This window comes from Culex pipiens, chromosome 3, assembly GCF_016801865.2.
Source record: "Culex pipiens pallens isolate TS chromosome 3, TS_CPP_V2, whole genome shotgun sequence".
NCBI lineage: Eukaryota > Metazoa > Arthropoda > Insecta > Diptera > Culicidae > Culex > Culex pipiens.
The window spans coordinates 61,132,402-61,151,765 of record NC_068939.1 but is presented as its reverse complement, the minus strand read 5'-3'; the positions used below and the strand labels follow the sequence as shown (position 1 = coordinate 61,151,765).

The 19,364-nt window shown below is 37.4% G+C and overlaps 1 protein-coding gene across 3 annotated transcripts; it reads right to left on the bottom strand.

The window, feature by feature from the left end:
- Positions 1–1,238: 1,238 nt before the first annotated feature.
- Positions 1,239–19,127, bottom strand: LOC120414442 (N-alpha-acetyltransferase 60). Of its 3 annotated transcripts, none has more exons than XM_039575628.2 (5): positions 18,757–19,126; positions 11,698–11,983; positions 2,933–3,153; positions 2,763–2,873; positions 1,239–2,084 (listed from the first exon to the last, which is right to left on the bottom strand). In XM_039575628.2, exons 1-5 carry the CDS (start codon positions 18,774–18,776, stop codon positions 1,946–1,948), a joined length of 777 nt encoding a protein of 258 aa, XP_039431562.1. In that variant the 5' UTR covers positions 18,777–19,126; the 3' UTR covers positions 1,239–1,945. The 3 variants fall into 3 exon arrangements, with proteins under 3 accessions (XP_039431562.1, XP_039431563.1, XP_039431564.1); XM_039575629.2 differs by lacking the exon at positions 18,757–19,126 and adding an exon at positions 12,097–12,297; XM_039575630.2 differs by lacking the exon at positions 1,239–2,084 and adding an exon at positions 2,439–2,622 and having other exon boundaries at positions 18,757–19,127.
- Between the last annotated feature and the right edge of the window lie 237 nt (positions 19,128–19,364).

Genomic DNA, 19,364 nt, shown 5'->3' with positions numbered 1-19,364 from the left:
GCTTCTGTATAGTTAACCTGCTATCAAAAGTTTCAAAAAAAGCGAAAAACATTTATTTATTTCATCGAAAATTCACTAAATATCAAATTATTTTTAAGAAACCCAAACATGCTCAAATGATTTTAAATGAAAAGGAATGCATATTGAATTAATTTCAGCTGAATGCACTTACATTTCTTTTTTTTTAAGTTTTTTGAAAATATATTTTTGCTCCTGGTTTTTCGAGCCATTTTTTAATAATGGTGGAGGGGTGGGTTGATCGACGAAAGCTTTGAAAAATATTTGCTGCAAACTTGATCCTCCGATTTCCACATTTTGTCTGCCTGAATCAGTTGATAGTCAATCAAATTCGTTGTCTAACTGTAATGCGTTCGAATCCCTAAGGAAGTGCAATGTAAGTTTGAAGGTCAGTTCATTAATGGGTCAATATGACTTGCAAATGAATAAAGAAAACTTTTATTTTTGCAACTATTACAGAATTCTACCTAAGTCAAACTTGAACGTTTTTCGATATTTCTAAAAATGTTTGATGAAAGTTTTGACGATATTTACTAGTTTCACTCACATTGAAACGTGTGAAATTGTTTTAATTATAAAATATTTTGAACAAATTATTTGTATCCTAAAGTGGAGATCAAAATATTGATAAATCATAAGTTTCTTTTTATTAACAAAAAGTAAAAAAAGATTAGCACATAAACGCTTAAAATAAACCTTAATTATGTAAAAGTAAAAATCACTTTACAAGTGGTCAACGGGCCATTTTACATGATCATTCAAAATGGGTCCGCGGGCCACAAAATATCGCCTCGCGGGCCACGTTTGGCCCGCGGGCCATACTTTGAGCACCCCTGTCGTAGAGGGCTCATATTTGGCATGAGTTCGTCTCATGTATAGACAAACAAACGCTGAAAGTTTCATCCAAATCGGAGCACCTCGATACGACCTCTAGAACAAACCGAGCAATATTTACAAATACTGCCTCTTAATTTAAAATCTTCTTTGGTTTTTTTTTTTTTCAATGGCAAGACAGCATTTTACGAAGGATCAACTATGGTCTTGAACGAGGCCGCGGAGTCAATTTTTCAATATTGATTTAAAATCCATTTTAAACCCTTACTTGTGAACAAAACTTTCTGCAATTCAAGCTAAATTTTAGGACCCAAATGGCTGCTAGAAAAAAGATGCAGATGCAGACGGAAGTGTGATATTTTGAGACAAAATTGGTAACAGTCGTGTTCACTTCATATCATTATATATTTGGCATAACTATGTATCTGTCCTCTTCTCAAGAGCCTACTTTTCACCTATATGTTCACATCTTGTTTAAATAAATAATAAACTTTTATTGTTGTTTTTCTTATACGATTTACAATTTTGCTTTGTGTCATTTTTGTTGAACTATTCAAACTCGACGCTTCTTTTTTCGCTTTATGATCTAATAATACAGCATTGCTTACATAATGACTTTGCGTGGGAAATGTGGGTGTGTATGTTTGATTGTTTTGTGTATTTGTCTGTTGTTGAAAATGGTCATCTGGTAATGCTTAAAAAGCATAACCTGACATCAACTGATATGCGCATGAGTGGATGATACTGATGGAGTAAAATTTGGTTTATGCCAATGCTGCATTTCCTCTACTGTCACAATGTTTAACAATCGTTTCGTTTTGAATAGAATTTGGGTCACGAAATTTAATCTAGCTGATGAATAAAACTTTCTCACTATAGTTGAAACGGAAGATTAAAATAAATATTCCTGACTCTATACTAAACACATTAGTAAAAACAACTTAAATTATTTCTAAAAAAAACATTTTCATACATCTTGTTCTGTCATTTTGTCGCCTATCTTAACTGTATAGTTGTGCTTTTTGTTGTTGTTTGCTACTGAACTTCAGTAACTATTTGACTAAACCACGTGATCCAGGGCCGCAGCGCGATCTCAGTTGTCCTGGGTGAACGTGAACCGCGAGATGGTCCGGTAGCAAACCCACCGGAACGCACTCCGCACCCGGCAGCTGATCCAGGAGCAGAGGCCCCCGGCCGTCACGACCAGTGAACACCAGTACTTGAGGTGGTCAGTATTGGTGGGTTGGTTAAGGTCGATTTGAGATTTAGGTCACTTTATTTTTCTAACTAGCATCGATTGACAATCGTTCTATAGGCGTGCACACAAATCAGCGGATGCAAACGTTTGAGAATGTGTTAGTGACGATTTGTAATAAGCATGCGAAAGTTGCGTGAATGTTTTAGCTAAAGCGAAAGCTCACTCTATTTTTCTCTTTTTTTTCTCAGAATGTGGATCAAATCTGGAAAATCTCTCTCCGATAGAATCACATATCCATACTTTTCTTTTCTGAGTCGCGCATGAAGTAAGTTAAAGAGAATGAGAATGTGAAGTACGGAAATGAAATTCTGTTGAAGAGAGTGTTGAATCAGAAGGTTTTCTAAATCAGGATTTATCCGATAATGACTTTTAACATAACACAAACAAACAACGTAACTGTGGACAATAATTAAATAGAATGTGTACGAATACTTTGACCTTACCAAACACAATAAAACAAAAACGATCAACAATTACTAAAATAATTTAACAGCAGCACAATCAATAAGCATGTGGGATTAGGGTTAAGGAATCTTATGGTAATGACATGCGTTAAGGGTTGCAAATAAATAGGAGAAAGCATGCGAATGACTTTAAAGCAATAATTGTGAAATCCTGAAAAATACTGAATAATTTCTTTTGAAAAGGATATTATAACGTCCACGGCGAGTGGCCACCATTGATATACGTCACGTAGGTGAAGCCATCTTTACACTTCCCCCGAATCGAGTAGTAGTAAGGCAGGAACGAGTGCAGTACGAACCTACAAATTGCAATAGTTTACTTACACACAAAAAGCCAGGCGGCCCCCACAAAACTTACCCTCGTCGCTCGTAAAACAGTATGGCGGTTTGGTTGGTCGTTAGGACGTGAAGGAAGATCGCCTTCACCTTGTGGCGCTCGGCTGTGGTGAGGTGGTTGATGAGCGAGTCCAGCAGCAGTGAGCCGATCCCGTTCTGGCGGTACTTGCGGTGCACGCCAAGCGACAGGATGTACCCGATGTCCGCGTCGCGGCCCATCGACTCGGACAGGATGCCGCGGTCCTGAAGGGAAATGGCATTTTAGTGATCTTGCTGGTTAGCATCGCCCAAATGTGCTATTTCTAGAGGATCGCCAATCGGAAGGCACACCAGCATGATAATTTGCAACGAAAAGTCCTCCCGGTCCTGAATAAAAACAAAAAGGAAAAGTCTTTCAAGCATCCCAGCTCACAGTATCGCATTTCGGGAGGCATCGAAAAACCAAGATTCACTCAATTATAGCACGCAATGTTTTGTTGAAACGGAACATTCAAATTCGAGGCCACAGAACATTGAAAGTCGTGAAATTGCTCTCATTTTCGTAAAACTTGATAAAAATCCAAATCTCTTTGTTACATTTGAAAGGTCTGATGAAGCACTTCATCATCTCAATCAATTCTCACCAAAGATTTTATCAGCAACACATGTTGGTCCCTTTTTTATTCATTCATATTCGGTCCCTTTAGGAGTTTCTTGTTAAATCTACGATTGGTCCTAAATGTTTGAAATTTGTATGGAAATTAACATCTTTGACGGTAGAAAATTAAAATGATATTATTTTTTTGCTATTCTGCTATGAAATGGTGCTGAAAAGTAGAACTTTAGCTTTTTATTCTATCATGTATGTGGCTTTATCTTATTTTTTCAGGTATTTTAGCGAGTAGCGAGGCAGAAGATCACCGGATACAGTGACCAGTGTACAGCTCCAGTGACTGATGCTTCAGAAGCAGCTTCATATAGCTAATCCAGGGTGACCACTCAAATTCCATTTTCAAATTCCAGACTTTTTCCGACTTTTTTCCAGACTTTTCCAGAATGCTCAAATAATAGGCATTTCTTATCTAAAGAATGATTTCAAGCAAAAAACATTCTATACGAACAGTCAAAAAAAAATCACAATGATTAAAAAAATCACAATGATTAATTTCAATTCAATTCAATTCAATTCGGTTTTATTTGTGAATAATCCAAGTTACAATGAGTTCATTTAGGTATATAACAGAGTTTTGGTGTTCCTTTCAGCTGTGTTTTACATCGTAATTCAATCGAAAAATTATTACTTATAACTATGGAATTGACAATAGTAAGAAAAAGTTTTCAAAAAACTTACAGAAAGTGCAATGGGAAAAGGATAGATAAAGAGAAAGCTTAAAACTAGATCACAGACAAAAATAATCAATTATAGATGTGCTTGATCATCAGCTCCCCGAGGGCCAGAAATTGCTCCGCCTTGTTACGGCAGCTCCGAAACCGCGTCATCATCTCCCCCGCGAGAGCAAAGAACTCCGGCAGGGAAAAGAGATCTTCCCCGGTGACTCCTTGCTGGGCCGCATCGCCGCTACCGGCAGCGACCACGCTGGCAAACGAACGCCCCCATCCAGGAGGGATCGCTGGGTTGTCCGCTGGAACCGTAGGCTGTCCAGCTGCAGGAACGGCTGCGCTCGTACTTCGCTGAGGAGGGTGGGCTTTCTTCTTCCTCTTTTCCTGCTCCTCGAGGTAGGCCTTGCGCGCGACGCATCCGCGGTAATTGCCGGTATGGTTGCCGTCACAGTTCGCGCACTTTACGCGCGGCTTGGTTTGTTCTGCCTTGTCCCCCAAGTCCGCCTTTCGTGGCAGTGCGCACGCCTCGGAGAGGTGTGATTCACCGCACTTCACGCAGCGGGGCCGGAGGTTGCAGTTCCGCGAGCCGTGGCCGAATTTCTGGCAACGGTGGCATTGCGCTACGTCCGTCGGGTTTTTGGAGTAAAACCGCCAGTTTACCCAAAAACCGTCCAACGTCTTAGTCCGCCGCAGGTCTTGGATCTTGACGGTGCCGCGGTCGAAGTACAACAGGTACAGAGTGTGCACACCCGTGACCGTTGTCTTGCGCGAGAGCACTTTAATCTCCCGCGGTTTTATTCCGGCGTTCGAGAGGTGTCGCTTCAGGTCGGCGATCGGACGGTCTTGGTAACCCTGCAAGACGACCTTAACAGGGGGCTTCTCTGGGTCGTATGTGTAGAAGTTGAAGTTGCTACGCTTCAGTTCTTCAAGCACCAGGTCGAAATCTTTTTTGCTCAGTGTAATCACTTGCACTGCCGACTTACCGATTTTCAGACAATATCCGAGGCCTTCCAGCAACTCGTCAACATCGTCCGCCAACGTGTCCAAAACAAAAATTGGAGGTGGTCTACGTTCCGCTGGAGAGTTGTTCTTTTTTGACGTCGGCACTTTTTTCCGTGCACGACCATCATCGTCGTCGTCGTCGTCGGTAGTGCTGCTACCGTCGGTGTTGTTGTTGTTGTTTTCTTCATCGTCGCTCAGCATCTGGAACTCGTTCCTGATGGGGATGTTGGCGGATGTTGATGTGCCACTGGTCGTGACACCGGAAGTACCGGAACGGGTTCGCACTGGTGATCTCGGAACATATCCGGGATGTAGTAACTTTTTGTCGATGCCTTTTGCGCTCACTCTCCCCTGCGCGATGGCGGTCGACACGGCGTTGGTTTGTTTACCTTTTTGCACACGGCCGGTAGACGAACTTCGCGGGTTTTTCGAGGCCGCACTCGAACTGCCACGGCCACGGCCGGCCCTTGGCATGCTGCTGGAGCAAACTCGCGGCTAATCACGGTAAATTACGGCGAAAAATTTCGAAAAAACGATGGAGCACTGAGCACTTGACTGCTGCTTGCACTCGTGCGTACACGGAGCACAATGATTAAAAAAACCAAATATAGGCATTTTTTTGTAAATACAAAAACTAAACAATAAATAAAAAAAACACTTCAAAAATGGAATTTCATTATTATGATTCAGAGTAGAAACAAAAACAATTAGTCTTTGAAAAAATAATCGAAAGTTCAACAATACTTCCATGTTATTTTTTAAATTGGCAAACGTATAGTTTTTGATAATTCGTTTCAACTGAAAATGACAAAAAGTTAAAGATAACTGAACATTTTAAATCAAAGAATGATTGAAACATAATTGCTGTTATTATTCATTCAAAGGATTTAGAAAAATGTCAAGGAATTCATAAAATTTAATTTATTTTTGTAATTTTTGATATTAAATTTTCTAATCAATTTTAATTTATCTAGTGGTCAGTATTTAACTGTATTTTTTTCAATGAAAATTAAGTTTGATATGATTTTATGTTTTCCCACTTATTTTAAGCAAAATAATTGAAGAAACATTTTTTTGAAACAATTTAGCAATAACTAAAACTTTCTTGGATTATTTTTTTTGCAATTTCAATATTTTCTTTATGTTTAAAAAAGGTAAAAAAGTTTTTCAATTTTGAATTTTATTCGATATTTAAGTTTACCGAAAACTAAAAATCAAGCATCATTTAGCCATACTCACAAAAAAAGGTCAAGGGCAACATTTGGAAAAAAAAATATTTTAAATTACTAAATGAATTTAGTTAAACAATTAAAAATATTCACCAAAAAAAACATTGCCAAACTCAAGTTGGAATCTGTTACCAAATATCCAATTATGTGACAATGAAATAGAATCATAATTCTAAGCTGGCCAATCTGTGTCAAAGACTCCAATATTCATTAAGATTTTGAATGCCTTTAACAGCTTTTCTATACTCAAATATATTGAAATAGTGAAAAGAACCTTAAATTTAAAGTAAGTTACTAAAGCAGAAATGAGTGAATTCAATTTGAAAATTTTACAAAATATTACAAAATTATTCAAGATAAAAATAATTTTCAATCAAGTATGCTCACAATTCCCGACTTTTCCCGACTTTTTGACAAAAAATCATAAATTCCTGACTTTTTCCCGATTTTTGGCGGATTTTGGCAAATTCCCGACTTTTTCCCGACTTTCCCGATTTCCCGACTTGAGTGGCCACCCTGCTAATCCGATTTGTCCGGTTACATGCCATCCAACACTGCATCCGCTGCCGCTTCAATGTCCATAGGACAGTCGAAATCTGTGTCGGTTTAACTCATCTTAATTTTGCTACAACTATTTTCGCACGTTATACATAATTTATTAACATTTATATTTTTAATTCGCAATTCGCAATTTTCAGTGTAAGAACGGGCCTTGACCGATCTTATGCACTAGGTTCCCGACGAACACGCACTGCCCTTACACCTACATCTCACCCTTGCTCTGAGTCAGTACGAGCAGCACGCTAGAACACGCTTTGAGTGTTCGTGCCAGGCATGCACACCTTCTTTTCCGGTTACGCATTTTAACTCGGCCGGGGGTGGTACATTAAGTAGGGTTTGATGTAAGTATAAGCGCCTAACCATTTAAAGTGTGCCTATTAACTTTCATTAAAGCAAAAACTGTTTGTTATTTTACTGTGTATTGTTTTCTCCTGAAATCTTCCCTATTGTTGAGTCTGTTTATCTGTTGCTATTTCTTTTGTCGCGGTGTTTTGTTACAATTTTTTGGTCCTAAGCATGTTATAAAAGTTTACCAAAAATACAATAGTAATATTTGTGTTAATTCTTTAACCTTTCCATAAATTGAGTAAGGTCTCAAACCTCACTTGTTTAAAAAAGTGTGAAGATTGAAAACAATAGACAGTAAAAGAGAATTTATTTTATAAAAATCAAGTATCAATAGTAAGAGAATGATGAGCGTATTTTGAAGAATAAAAATGAGAAGCTAGATGTATTAGATGTAAAATTAGACAATAGTTAATAAATAGAGATACAAAACAAGCTTAGATTATAGTAATGATAATTTATAGGACAGATTAAGAATTATTCAAATAAATCAATTCGCAATAAAATCAAAAAAGATTAGGCGAATGATAAATAGACTTGATATTACTAGTACATTAAGAAAAAGTATATTTTAAGGAAAAAAAACAAAACAAAGTTTGTTACAGCAGTATCAATTGATAGAAAAAAGAGGAAAAGCTTTGAGAGATAAGAGAATCAAAAGTTAGTAAAATTAAAAACAAATGTTGGATATTAAATAGAAGAATCAGTAAAGAATTGGGAATCAGAAGAGCAAAATAAAAATAGAAGTTAGATGGTAGCTGAGAATGAAGAGAAGAGAAACCCCGTTGTGCGATGTTTCAGGTATATCCACAGCAGTTGACTCAACATACTGCGAATCAAAACAATACCGTCTACAATCACAAATTACTTCCCTTTCCCACATTGTCGCGCCCCTTTCTTTTAGCCGTCTCGACTCTGACCCGCGGTGGTCAAAGGTTTACGATCCGTTTCCACAGGCCACCAGCTAGGTCATCATGAAAACCAAGCCAACGTGGAGGTAAGAAAATAGGACACTCGCAAGGAACCAGAGCTATACTGTTCTGATCAAGATAATTCGGATGATCTAACAGAACTACGGATGTAGTTAGTTACGCTCCTTCCAGGATATTCCTTACGTGGACGTCAACCGAAGAGCACGCAACAAGGTTAGTGCCATTGCATGCTCTTAGGTATCAATCCTTGGCCTGCATTAACATTTATATTTTTAATAGTAATTAAAAAATGTTCCGAAGATATTCATCCAGAAACCACGCCAAAACTTGAAATTAAATTTACAATTGCCTTATTTCTATTGATTTGATGATATTATTTTTTGCAACCCCTCGATCATTTTGCTTTATTATTGTTTCTTGACGTTTGTCTGCTCTTCAACAGAGCTACATCCCAGTAGTATTGTAGTAACTTTTCGTAAATGGAAGATTTTCTCCTAATTAGACGATTTTCTGTTATTCATTTCTGAGCAATTCTCTACGAAATCGGTCTTTTTCTTCAATTTTAATTTTTGTATTTTTTCATCCTTCTGACACTTTTTTGGTGCATTCGGTATGCCCAAAGAAGCCATTTTGCATCATTAGTTTTTCCATACAAATTTTGCAGCTGTCCATACAAAAATGAGGTATGAAAATTCAAAAATCTGTATCTTTTAAAGTTATTTTTTGATCGATTTGGTGTCTTCAGCAAAGTTGTAGGTATGGATACGGACTACACTGGAAAAAAATGATTCACGGTAAAAATTTTTTTGATGATTTTTTATTTAACTTTTTGTTACTAAAATTTGCAAAAAAACACTTTTTTTTATTTTTTGATATGTTTTAGAGGACATTAAATGTCAACTTTTCAGAAATTTCCAGGTTGTGCAAAAAATCTTTGAGCGAGTTAAGAATTGTTGAATCAATCCTGATTTTTTCAAAAAATCGAAATATTGGTCGCAAAATTTTTTCAACTTCATTTTTCGATGTAAAATCAAATTTGCAATTCAAAAGAACTCTAGTGAAATTTTGATAAAGTGCACCGTTTTCAAGTTAAATCCATTTTTAGTTGACTTTTTCAAAATAGTCGCACGTTTTTATTTTTTTTAAATTAGTGCACATGTTTGCCCGAGGGGCGTGACAAAGGCCTTAATATATTAATTTTTGCTATTTAATACATTAAGGAATTAAATTCCTCATGTAATTTGACATTTGACAGCGCCACACCTGCTTTGAAAACATTGGTTTGCTTCGTGTCTCTTTCGCGCGCTCGGCTGTCAAGTTTGTTTTGGTTGCGCGCTTGTAAAAAAAAATACGACTTGTTAATCATTGCACTATCGAATATTTCGATAAACCGCTGATTTCTGAACATTCTTTGTCGCGGTGGTTTAAAAATGAAAGAAGCGGAGGAAATTCTGGAAGTTGCAGCCGGCGGATTTTTATTATATTGGCCAGTGTGAACGCGATGGCCAGTGACAGCGATGCCTTCTATAAGTCGACTCCGGGGGAAATGAAATCCTGTTGTGCACTCACGCTCGGATGCTGGAGTGATTAATCCGGCAAATGGTCCGACTAGCTGACCACTTTAACGCTCGCAGGCTCAGGATCGGGGGCCAAGGAAGAGCAACCAGAGGGATTGAGTGTCCTTGAGTTACGTCAGGTGATGACTTTTTTGTAGATTTCATTGAAAATAGACAAATAAAATAACTCAACTCTGTTGTTTCATTTATTCCAATAATAATCGCATCAATTGTGGAACCGTGTTGAGTTGATCATTTCTTGAAGTGTCTGGAATAAAGATGCCACAACTTTCCGTTCCTCGGAAGAGTCCTCATCACCGTCAACCGGCGATTGCTTTTCCACGGGGCTCATGGTAATACCGGTGATGGAGGTCGTCACGGGACTAACGGAGGTCAAAGACTCGGGGCGGTGATGAGAGTTGCAACGATAGGGACAACATCAGGCGAAACCACTTCTGGTGGGCCGCGTTGAACATGCCCAGCTGTTTGGCGGGAGTGGCGACGAAAAATCCAGACCAAGTAAGTAGTACCATTTTGCCGAAATATGTGGCCCATGGAAAGAATTAGAGTGGAGGATCCGTTTCAGCAAACGTAGCATCCAGGTTTGTCTCAATGCGCCGTTTCCGGCTGGGCCAGCTTCGATATCGTCCCCTGGTCACCGCCCTGGATGGCGCTGCGCACCTTTTCCGGTTTGCCTGTGCCGCGCTGGCACTTTTCTGCTCGACTTGCTCTTCAAGGACGCACATTTTTGCACCAAACACAACAACACGCGCGGTGTCAAACTGTCAAATCAATGTAGTGTAAGGAGAGGTGGCGTTGTTTTGACCGAAAACAATCGTTAATGTATTTAATTCCTGTCGTTAATTAATTAAATAATTTAATATCTTACTATTGTCACGCCCCTCGGAAAGCACCCACCATTTTTCTAGTGTGGAACAAATTCTCAGTCTGAAAATAAGTGTGCTAGTACAATCATCCCTCATATTCGGAACAGTTTACAGATCGGCCAATGTTCGAAAAATCATAGAAAATCGATAATTGAACATAATGACCTGCATGTGAAAGCTTTTCTTGCGATCTTTCGATTGATGTATTGACCGGCTGTAAATGTTTACGTTTTATATCAAGTTTTCAAAGAAAAACATTGACCCTTGAAATCCACAAATTCGGAACACTTTTTTCTTACGGATGTAAACAAACTTTGATTCTCTCCAGGAGTACATATTTTCTACAAAATAATGACTTAACACACCGGAACCAATGAAACTCAAGCTTAGTAATGTTTTATGAATGGTTTGATAACTTTTTTGTGAAAATATCTGTTAAATTCAGGTGTTCCACAATTGTGGGAGGCACAATAACATCCCACAATTATGGAACAGGTAATTTAGAAGCAGTGTTTTGCAGCTCTGAATATAATAGTCTCGAAATGCAGTTTTTTATTCAAAAAGAACTACCTTTGCTAGTCCTAAAAATAGAAGGGTCGCCAGGAAAGATGCATTTGGCATGTTATTGACAAATTAACTCAAAAGTATTCCGAATATGTGGGATTACTGTAAATAAAAATAATGGAGAACAAGCGTATGATATTTATTAGCATCTCTGCTATTACAATTACAAAGAAATAGGTGAATCATTCAATCACTAGAATTGTAAACAAAACCGGTACGCAAAGTTGTTTTTCTTTTCTAATTCAGAACAACAACCAATATCTTGCCGGCAACTAGAATTCCCACACGCGACCGCTTCGTTGTCGTCGCGCTCCATCATTTCCTAGCCATAATAACGATACGCAACGCTCGCTCTCACCCTCCCCTTTTTCCCGCCCTCCACTCAACTCACCTCTTTGTTGAGCTTGCCGTACGGCTTAATCTCGGCGACGATCAGCCCGATAATGGTCAGGTTGTACACGGCGGCCAGCGCGAAGAACCGCGTGCTGGACGTAATGTCCTCGTACCAGGACAGCGGATAGTCGATCGGGAACCAGTCCTGGCACAGCGTCCGAACCTCCTCCAGGTCATCGGGGCAGAGGAAGCGCAGCTGGACGTCGTTCACCGAGCACAGCGGCACCGATTTCGCCTTCAGCTGGTCCTCCGTTTTGGTCGGCCCGAGGTGGTTGTGGTGGTACCTGCGGAAATGTTAGAAATTGACGCAAATGCAATTGACCTTTGTTATGTGGTGAAACTGTTCTCGTTAGGTACTTTTTTTGAGGGTGAGCCACCAGCAAATTTTCCAACTTACAGCCGCATACCGACGACAAACGCAAAGTGCACACTACACAATATTCCAGTTTGACCAGAATCACTGCGCTACCTACTAGCAGGTCTTCTCCGCACACCTATCATTAAACGACCCCGGCGCGACTCAAAAGTGCACCCGCGCAAAGCCACCACATCGATACGACTACTGAACTGACTGACAAGGGGGGCGACGGAGCCAACCGACGAGTGCCTGCCAGCCAGCAGCGTGATGCTCGGTGTACTATACTTGAACTGAGTTCTCTCTCTTCTGGAATAGTGTTGTGGTTGGTGGTTGTAGAGAGCAGTAGCGTGAAGGGATAGGCGAAAATAAACTAACCGCGACGCAACGACAGAATGAAGAACGTTAAACGACAAATATGGAGTAACGCACAGTGGCTGCAATTGCGATTACATTCTGGGGATTTACGCTTTAAATGTTTTTGTTGAGTTAACTATAATTATTATTTATACATGGTAATTCTCTGGAGTAATTTTTTGACATATAAATGAGATTGGTATTTTTGTTTTTTTTTTACTTACTTGCTTACGATCGTAATCTATATACAGTAAACCGTCATTAAAAAATAAAATTAAAAATGAGAACATAAAAAAACTTAGATTTAGTAAAAAAGAAAGTTTTCAAAAAAATTCTAATTTTACCTTTTGCCTTCCTCATCTTACTGAGGAAAAGCTATAAAATCAAAATGAAATAAATAATTAGACCTCCTAGACCTACCTTCATTTGTACATATCGACTCAGAATCACCAGCTGAGCAAATGTCTGTGTGTTAGGCTGTATGTAGACATGTGTACCGAACACAGCTAAAAAAGTAGTAATCCAGCTGCGTGTAAAAGGCCTGGGTGTAAAATAAATATTGCATTATTTTATGTAATTTTATGTGATTTTACACCCTGAAATATGTAGCCCATCAGTATGGTAAACCTACATGACCGAAATGTCGAGCTCATATATGCATTTATCCTTATAGCTTTTCATCGGTCTGATGGCCGAGTGGGCTAAGGCGCCAGCCCTTACTGTTGGTGCTGGGTTTGAATCCCGTCGGTTGCAACTTTTTTTTTGTGTTTGCAAAAAATGTAAATCCAGTGTGTAATATTAAGTGTTTATTTTGACGAAGGTGATGTGCATGCTTTTGCATGCGATTTTACCATCGGATTTTTTGCTGTGAATCAATGTCACAGACTGAGCCGATTTTGACCGTATTAGCTTCATTCGATCCGTCTTGGGGTCCCATAAGTCCCTATTGAAATTTATAAGATTTAGTAAAGCACATCAAAAGTTATGCTTAAAAAACTGCTGCATATAAATTTCTCAATTTTCAAAAAGGGTGGTTTTTGCATCGTAACCTGCCATATTATATATTTTTAGAAAGGTTTCTGAAATGACCTTTCTTGTGGATTAATAATTTTCAAGATCTGACTTACCTATCTCAAATTACGAGCAGCTTAAAAAATGCTCTAAATTTACATAACCTCAATCTATTTCTCCACGGCGGTGTATGTACAATCTTGACAAAAAGTTGTCTTTTATAAGTTTATAGTAGGGCGTCCAATTTTCCCGGGGTTTGAATTTCCCGGGAAACGGGAAAAATATTTTTGGAATCCCGGGAACCCAGGATATTTTTGAAACAGTCATAAAATCTTTGTTTTCTCTATATTTGTTATGTTTTTTAAGCTTTAAATCATAGAATTAGCTCAATAATATTAATGGGTGATAATCTACACTTAACAAGGACGATAGATTTTAAAACTTAAAAGAAATTAAAAATGGATTTTTGATGCTCCTTGTTGTGCTTTGAATTTTAAATGAACTCCAATGTGATTCAAATAAAATAAAAGATATTTCTTTTATATATTTTTATATGACATGACTGGAAACTTGAAAAATTTCTTTGAAAATGTCTAAAAAACAAAAAGCGACAACAAATAAAATAATACAAGTTAATGTAAAATTTTAGATACTTTTTGAATTTCATGTTTTATAAAAAAACATATTTTACAAATTATCTATTAGTTACTACCGCCAACTGGGGAAAACAGTCTGAATAGATACAGGAGATTTTAAAACAATAAAGTCGGAAATCGGTGAACTATTTTTTTTGTTCTGTTCCTGTTTTAACCGAAGTCAAATGTTTTAATGTAATAAATTAAGCTTACATTTGTCCTGATTGCGGCGATTTAAATAATTAAAAAAGATATTTTTTCAAATTTTAAATCATAAATATACGTAAATATAATTCCCAACCCTTTTAAATATATACAAAATTAAATTGAAAATATTTATAGTAAACGAAATTTTTTTTTTTTGGGAGGGTGATCCAGCCGCACATCGTTGATGTCGAAACCTCTAAACTGGGCCCTCGTCCTGTCACGTCCGTCAGTAGTCTTGTCGTACATTACAACTAGAACCAGATCTGCCAATGAATTAGTACACTTCGACCAAATAAACACTGACGCTGTATGGATCTGACTCTAGAATAAATGCACAGTTGTGTGTTATTCATAAGTCCAAAATGTTCAATTATTCATATAAGTCCAAATATTCATTTGCGGATAACTACCTAACTTGAATTGAATACAAGATTTAAAGCAACCTATCCGAAAGCTACTCTTATCTCAAATCCCCGACATTTTAATTATTAACCAAAAAAAAACGTTTGTTTTAAAACCTGTCTGGCTTCTTTTGAAAAACAAAAAAAAACAGTTGATATTTTACAAGTCGTGAATTGAAAAAGAGACGACCATTTGTTCATCAGAATTCCAGTAGATCCTCGATTCGCAACAATGGTCGATACAATCATAATCCAACAACCGTTAGTTCAACAGATCAACGAATTTAGTCCGATATCATTTCACTATTGATTGATCGAGACTCTATGGAAATTTTGACAAATCAGAATGGTTTTTATGCTACTTGAATGAAAATCACCGATTCTGATAGAATTACTAAATTCACTGTTACTAATTTTGTCCCTAAATAACTAAAGGCAAAGTATAAAAAGTTGATATTTATAGTTAAAATCCTAAATTCTACAAACACTATTTTTTTAAACCCGCATCCTAACCTGACACCCACATTAAGATAGGGAAAAATCACATATGTAGCGGTTCATTGTACAAATATGATATTTCCACTATCAGAGAACCTCCTTGTCTCGATGACAGCTTACCGGCCATCGATTAAGCCCTGAGACTACGCCAAAGTGGGTTCTCGCAGCATGAAGTGGTGTCCATGTGTAAAAATGGAAGCTTCAGCAATATACTGAACACTTCGATTTTAATTCCACATCGAATCAAATCATACTCTTTGCCAAACAAGCATCAAACCTATGACACTCATTATGACAAAGCCCAGGGTAATAATATTAATGGGTGATAATCTACACTTAACAAGGACGATAGATTTTAAAACTTAAAAGAAATTAAAAATGGATTGATGCTCCTTGTTGTGCTTTGGATTTGAAATGAACTCCAAAGTGATTCAAATAAAATAAAAGAGATTTCCAAATCTGAATTTCCAGACAAAAATTTGTATTTTTTCAATTTCGGGAATTCCCGGGACAAATTTTAAAAAGAAGAATTCCCGGTTTTGGAAAAATCCCGGGATTTTTGTCCCTGGAATTCCCGGGATGGACGCACTACACAGAACAAAATATGTGAATTTACGCGACACGGAAAAAATGAATCACATGTAAACTCAGTTGATGTAAACTTGAGATTCAATTTAAACGGTTGAATCACACGTAAAATCATGTTTTTACGTATAATTTGTTGCAAATTTGCATCAAATTGCATGTAAATTTCAATGTTTAATGACGTGCAAAAGTGTTACATCATAAATGATGTAACATTCGGAAATATTTTTTTGAGTGTAGTTTATAGGACCTTTTAAATAATAAAAATAAAATTTAACCCTTAAATGCCCACTAATATTATATTTTAACGTTTTAGGTATTAAAATTCAGTTTTTACCAATTCCTTATATTTTTATTTGTTTTATTTTATCACCATCGTGTTCCCCGGACAATTTTACATAAAAATTAATGTAGACCTCAAAATAAAATGAACTACTGGCGAGATACAGCAATTTTACTGAAAAAAAAGTTTGATTTTACGCTGCACTCCGTCCTATGAATTCAAATCCGAAATAAGTTTCTCACATATAAAAACCGAACCATGCGGGATTCATCCCTTTTTGTTGAAAAGTACACCATGTTCCTTCGAGTGCTGCTTTAAATCAAACTTTTTTCAGTAAAATCGCTGTGTCTTGCCAATGGTTCATTTTAGTTTGAGGTCTATATTGATTATTATGTAAAATTGTCCAGGAAACACGATGGTGATTAAATGAAACAAATTAAAATAGAAGGAATTGGTCAAAACTAAATTATAATACTTTAAACTTCAAAATATAATATTAGTGGGCAGTTAAGGGTTAAAATTTTATTTTTATATAATTCCTTGGACAACTTTCTATAAAATGTAACCTGTAGAAAGACTTTTGCTCAAATAGTTGCAAAGTTATGATTAAAAGAAAAAAAAGTTTTTAGAAAATCGTCAAAAAGAGTGTGGTGCCAAAAATAGAGGGATGGTCCAATCAGCACCAAACTTGGGATTTCTATTAACTGTCGATCGATGAACGTTCCCTCCAAGTTTGGTCCAAATCGGTGAAGGTCGAGTCCAAAAGTGTACTCAGTTGACCTGGAATGACCCAGATATGTATTTTTAATCAAATAAAAACTATTGAAAATGAATTCATTGATATTTTGCTAATTTTTTATACAGTCCAGACTCGATTATCCAAAGTTTCCATTATCCGAAGTTCAATTATTCAAAGGTTTGTATAAGACATCAGATAATCGAATCACGAACACATAAAAAATCGTTTTTTTCATGTTCTTGTTTAAAAAATCAAATTCGAGTTCTGCAACCTCATTTTAGTCAAATATGAATAGTTGATTGCCAATAAAATTATAAAATGCAAAAATTTTAAATCACTTTAGCGTAGTTTAGAGGGCATACTTAAGCTCGACACTCTAAAATTAGACGACGAATTAAAAAAATACCTCATGATTTTTTTTTAATTTTGCAATAGTTTTTTTTTAATGTTAAATAGTTTTGTTTTTTTGAAAATTCTTAAATCATGGGAAGATTAGGGGAAATATACCCTTTCTAATCAAACACCTATCTTCGTCATATGAAGAGTTTGATGCTCGATTTAAGCCTATTTAGGCTATAAACTTACCAGCAACAGCACCGCCTCGAGTAAGCACGCAAATTTATGCCATTTATTGGCCAAAAAGATCAAATTTAATGCACTTTTGATCATCATTTCTATTTTGCGAGATCATTTCTCATCATATTGGTGGCACACACATCCACACGCAAGATCAGAGGTTAACTGCTTAACGAAAGTCGCCATCAATATCATTTCACTTGCGCTAACGATTTCAAAGCGCTTAAGATATAAAATTGCTTCCAACTACCGGCAACATGTTCTTTTGACCATTACTTAGTCATAAAAATAATCCCGAAAAATGAAAATAATTAGCAAGTACCATCAAAAAACCAAACGCGCTAAGTCTTTTGACGTTTCAATTTTGAATATCCATTCCAATCGAAGGCTGAAGAAAACCGAGCGAGGAGCGAAGGCAAATAAAGCACAAAGGGTGGCCACCAACACCACCAACATGCTGGTGCAGCGCCTGTTAGAGTGAGCAAGTGCTGCCAGGAAACTTTCGCTATGAATGCTACTTTTCGTGAGTGTTCGTTTAAAATTTCATCAATTTTGGCAGCACTAAGCAGACTCAAAAGAGCGCTGAAAGAAAAAAAGAACTAAGCTGAAAATAGAAAAATGGGTGTGACCCAATGCACTCGACTGATTAGAATGCATTTTTGAAATATTTTTTTTAATGCTTGTAAAAGGAATAGCATAACCATTAATAAAAGTGAAAATAAACAGAAATGTTCACAAAAAGTTGCTCTACTCGTTGGTGTACTTGGTTTTAGTGAATTTCAAGGAACAATCCAGATTATCCAGCATCATTCATACACGACCGCTTATTAGACTTAAAATATGCATATCTGGAGTTTTTTTGAAAAGGTCCAATAAACCAAATTTCCAGTTTTTGCTTTTTGGGTGTTTCTGAAACCGCCTAGAGTCAGGCACCCAAAAACCAAAAACTGAAAATTTGGTTTTTTGGACCTTTTCAAAAAAAAAACTCCAGATATTTTTCCTAGTTCAACTGAATATTAAAAAAAAATGAATCTCTGACCATAATCAAGCTGAAGCTGAAGCGTATCTTTTTGACCGAATTGTGTCCTCCCAACGCTTATTGTTCCCCTCGTTCAGCGAATGATAATTGGCCTCAACTCGTGCTCCCGAGCGTTTGAATCAATTGGAACATATTTATTAAATGACGGAGTCACGACGGTGGGGAAAGGAGAGCGAAAAAAAAAGAAACAAACTTGCGAGCACCGCAACTGCAATTGAGTTGATGACAAAAATGTATGATTAGATTAGGGTCGATTCTCGTCGGGATGCGGGTGTGTGTTGGAATAGCGAAGATAGCGAGCAAGCTCCTTTTGGGCAGTGTGGCAGTGGCCATTCAACCTTCTTTCGGGAAGTGACTCTCATTTCTCTTACCAGCTGAAGGATTGCGCCATCGCGGACGTGCCAGCAGGAATCGACGCCAGCTGGAGGAAAGCTCGCTCATCCAATGCGGCAGCAGCAGCCTCCCGGAGAGGTCGACTCAAAGTTACAGTTCCGTACAGAGTGTCCCCTCAGTAAATGCAATCAATTTGTTTCTTCACAATTTCTTTGTTTTGAAACCTGCAGCGACACTTTGCACATAGTCACATTATTGTGTACGCCGAAAACCAAATTAAAACACGGAAATGCATCCTTTTCACAGTGAGTGGCACGGTAATACTTTCATGGCTAGTTATTTATGCACAACATTTCATGTACACTGAATTTCACTGGAGATTTTCAATTTGACTTTGGAAAAACCTTGATATTTTGGTTTTTGTTTGGTATCATTAGTACAAAACACGACGTGTACTAAAACCAGAATGCCCAACGAGTTTTTGCTCCCTCGGAACATTGTCATGATCTGCGGCAGACTTTTTGCAGTGCTTTTACATCTCTGCAGAACAAATAGTCCCAAACAACGGTAACAGGCATAAGCCATACAGGAAGGTGCTGTGTTCTATCCCTCGCCTAGACCAGAACAAAATCCATGATAAAGCTGA

What these genes read in the sequence shown, in the direction of transcription:
- LOC120414442 (XM_039575628.2), bottom strand. Translation starts at nt 18,776, where the DNA reads ATGGCGCAATCCTTCAGCTG. An exon ending in ATGGCGCAATCCTTCAGCTG is followed by an intron (nt 11,984 to 18,756) that starts GTAAGAGAAATG and finishes ACATTTCCGCAG; the next exon opens with GTACCACCACAACCACCTCG. An exon ending in ACGGCAAGCTCAACAAAGAG is followed by an intron (nt 3,154 to 11,697) that starts GTGAGTTGAGTG and finishes ATTTCCCTTCAG; the next exon opens with GACCGCGGCATCCTGTCCGA.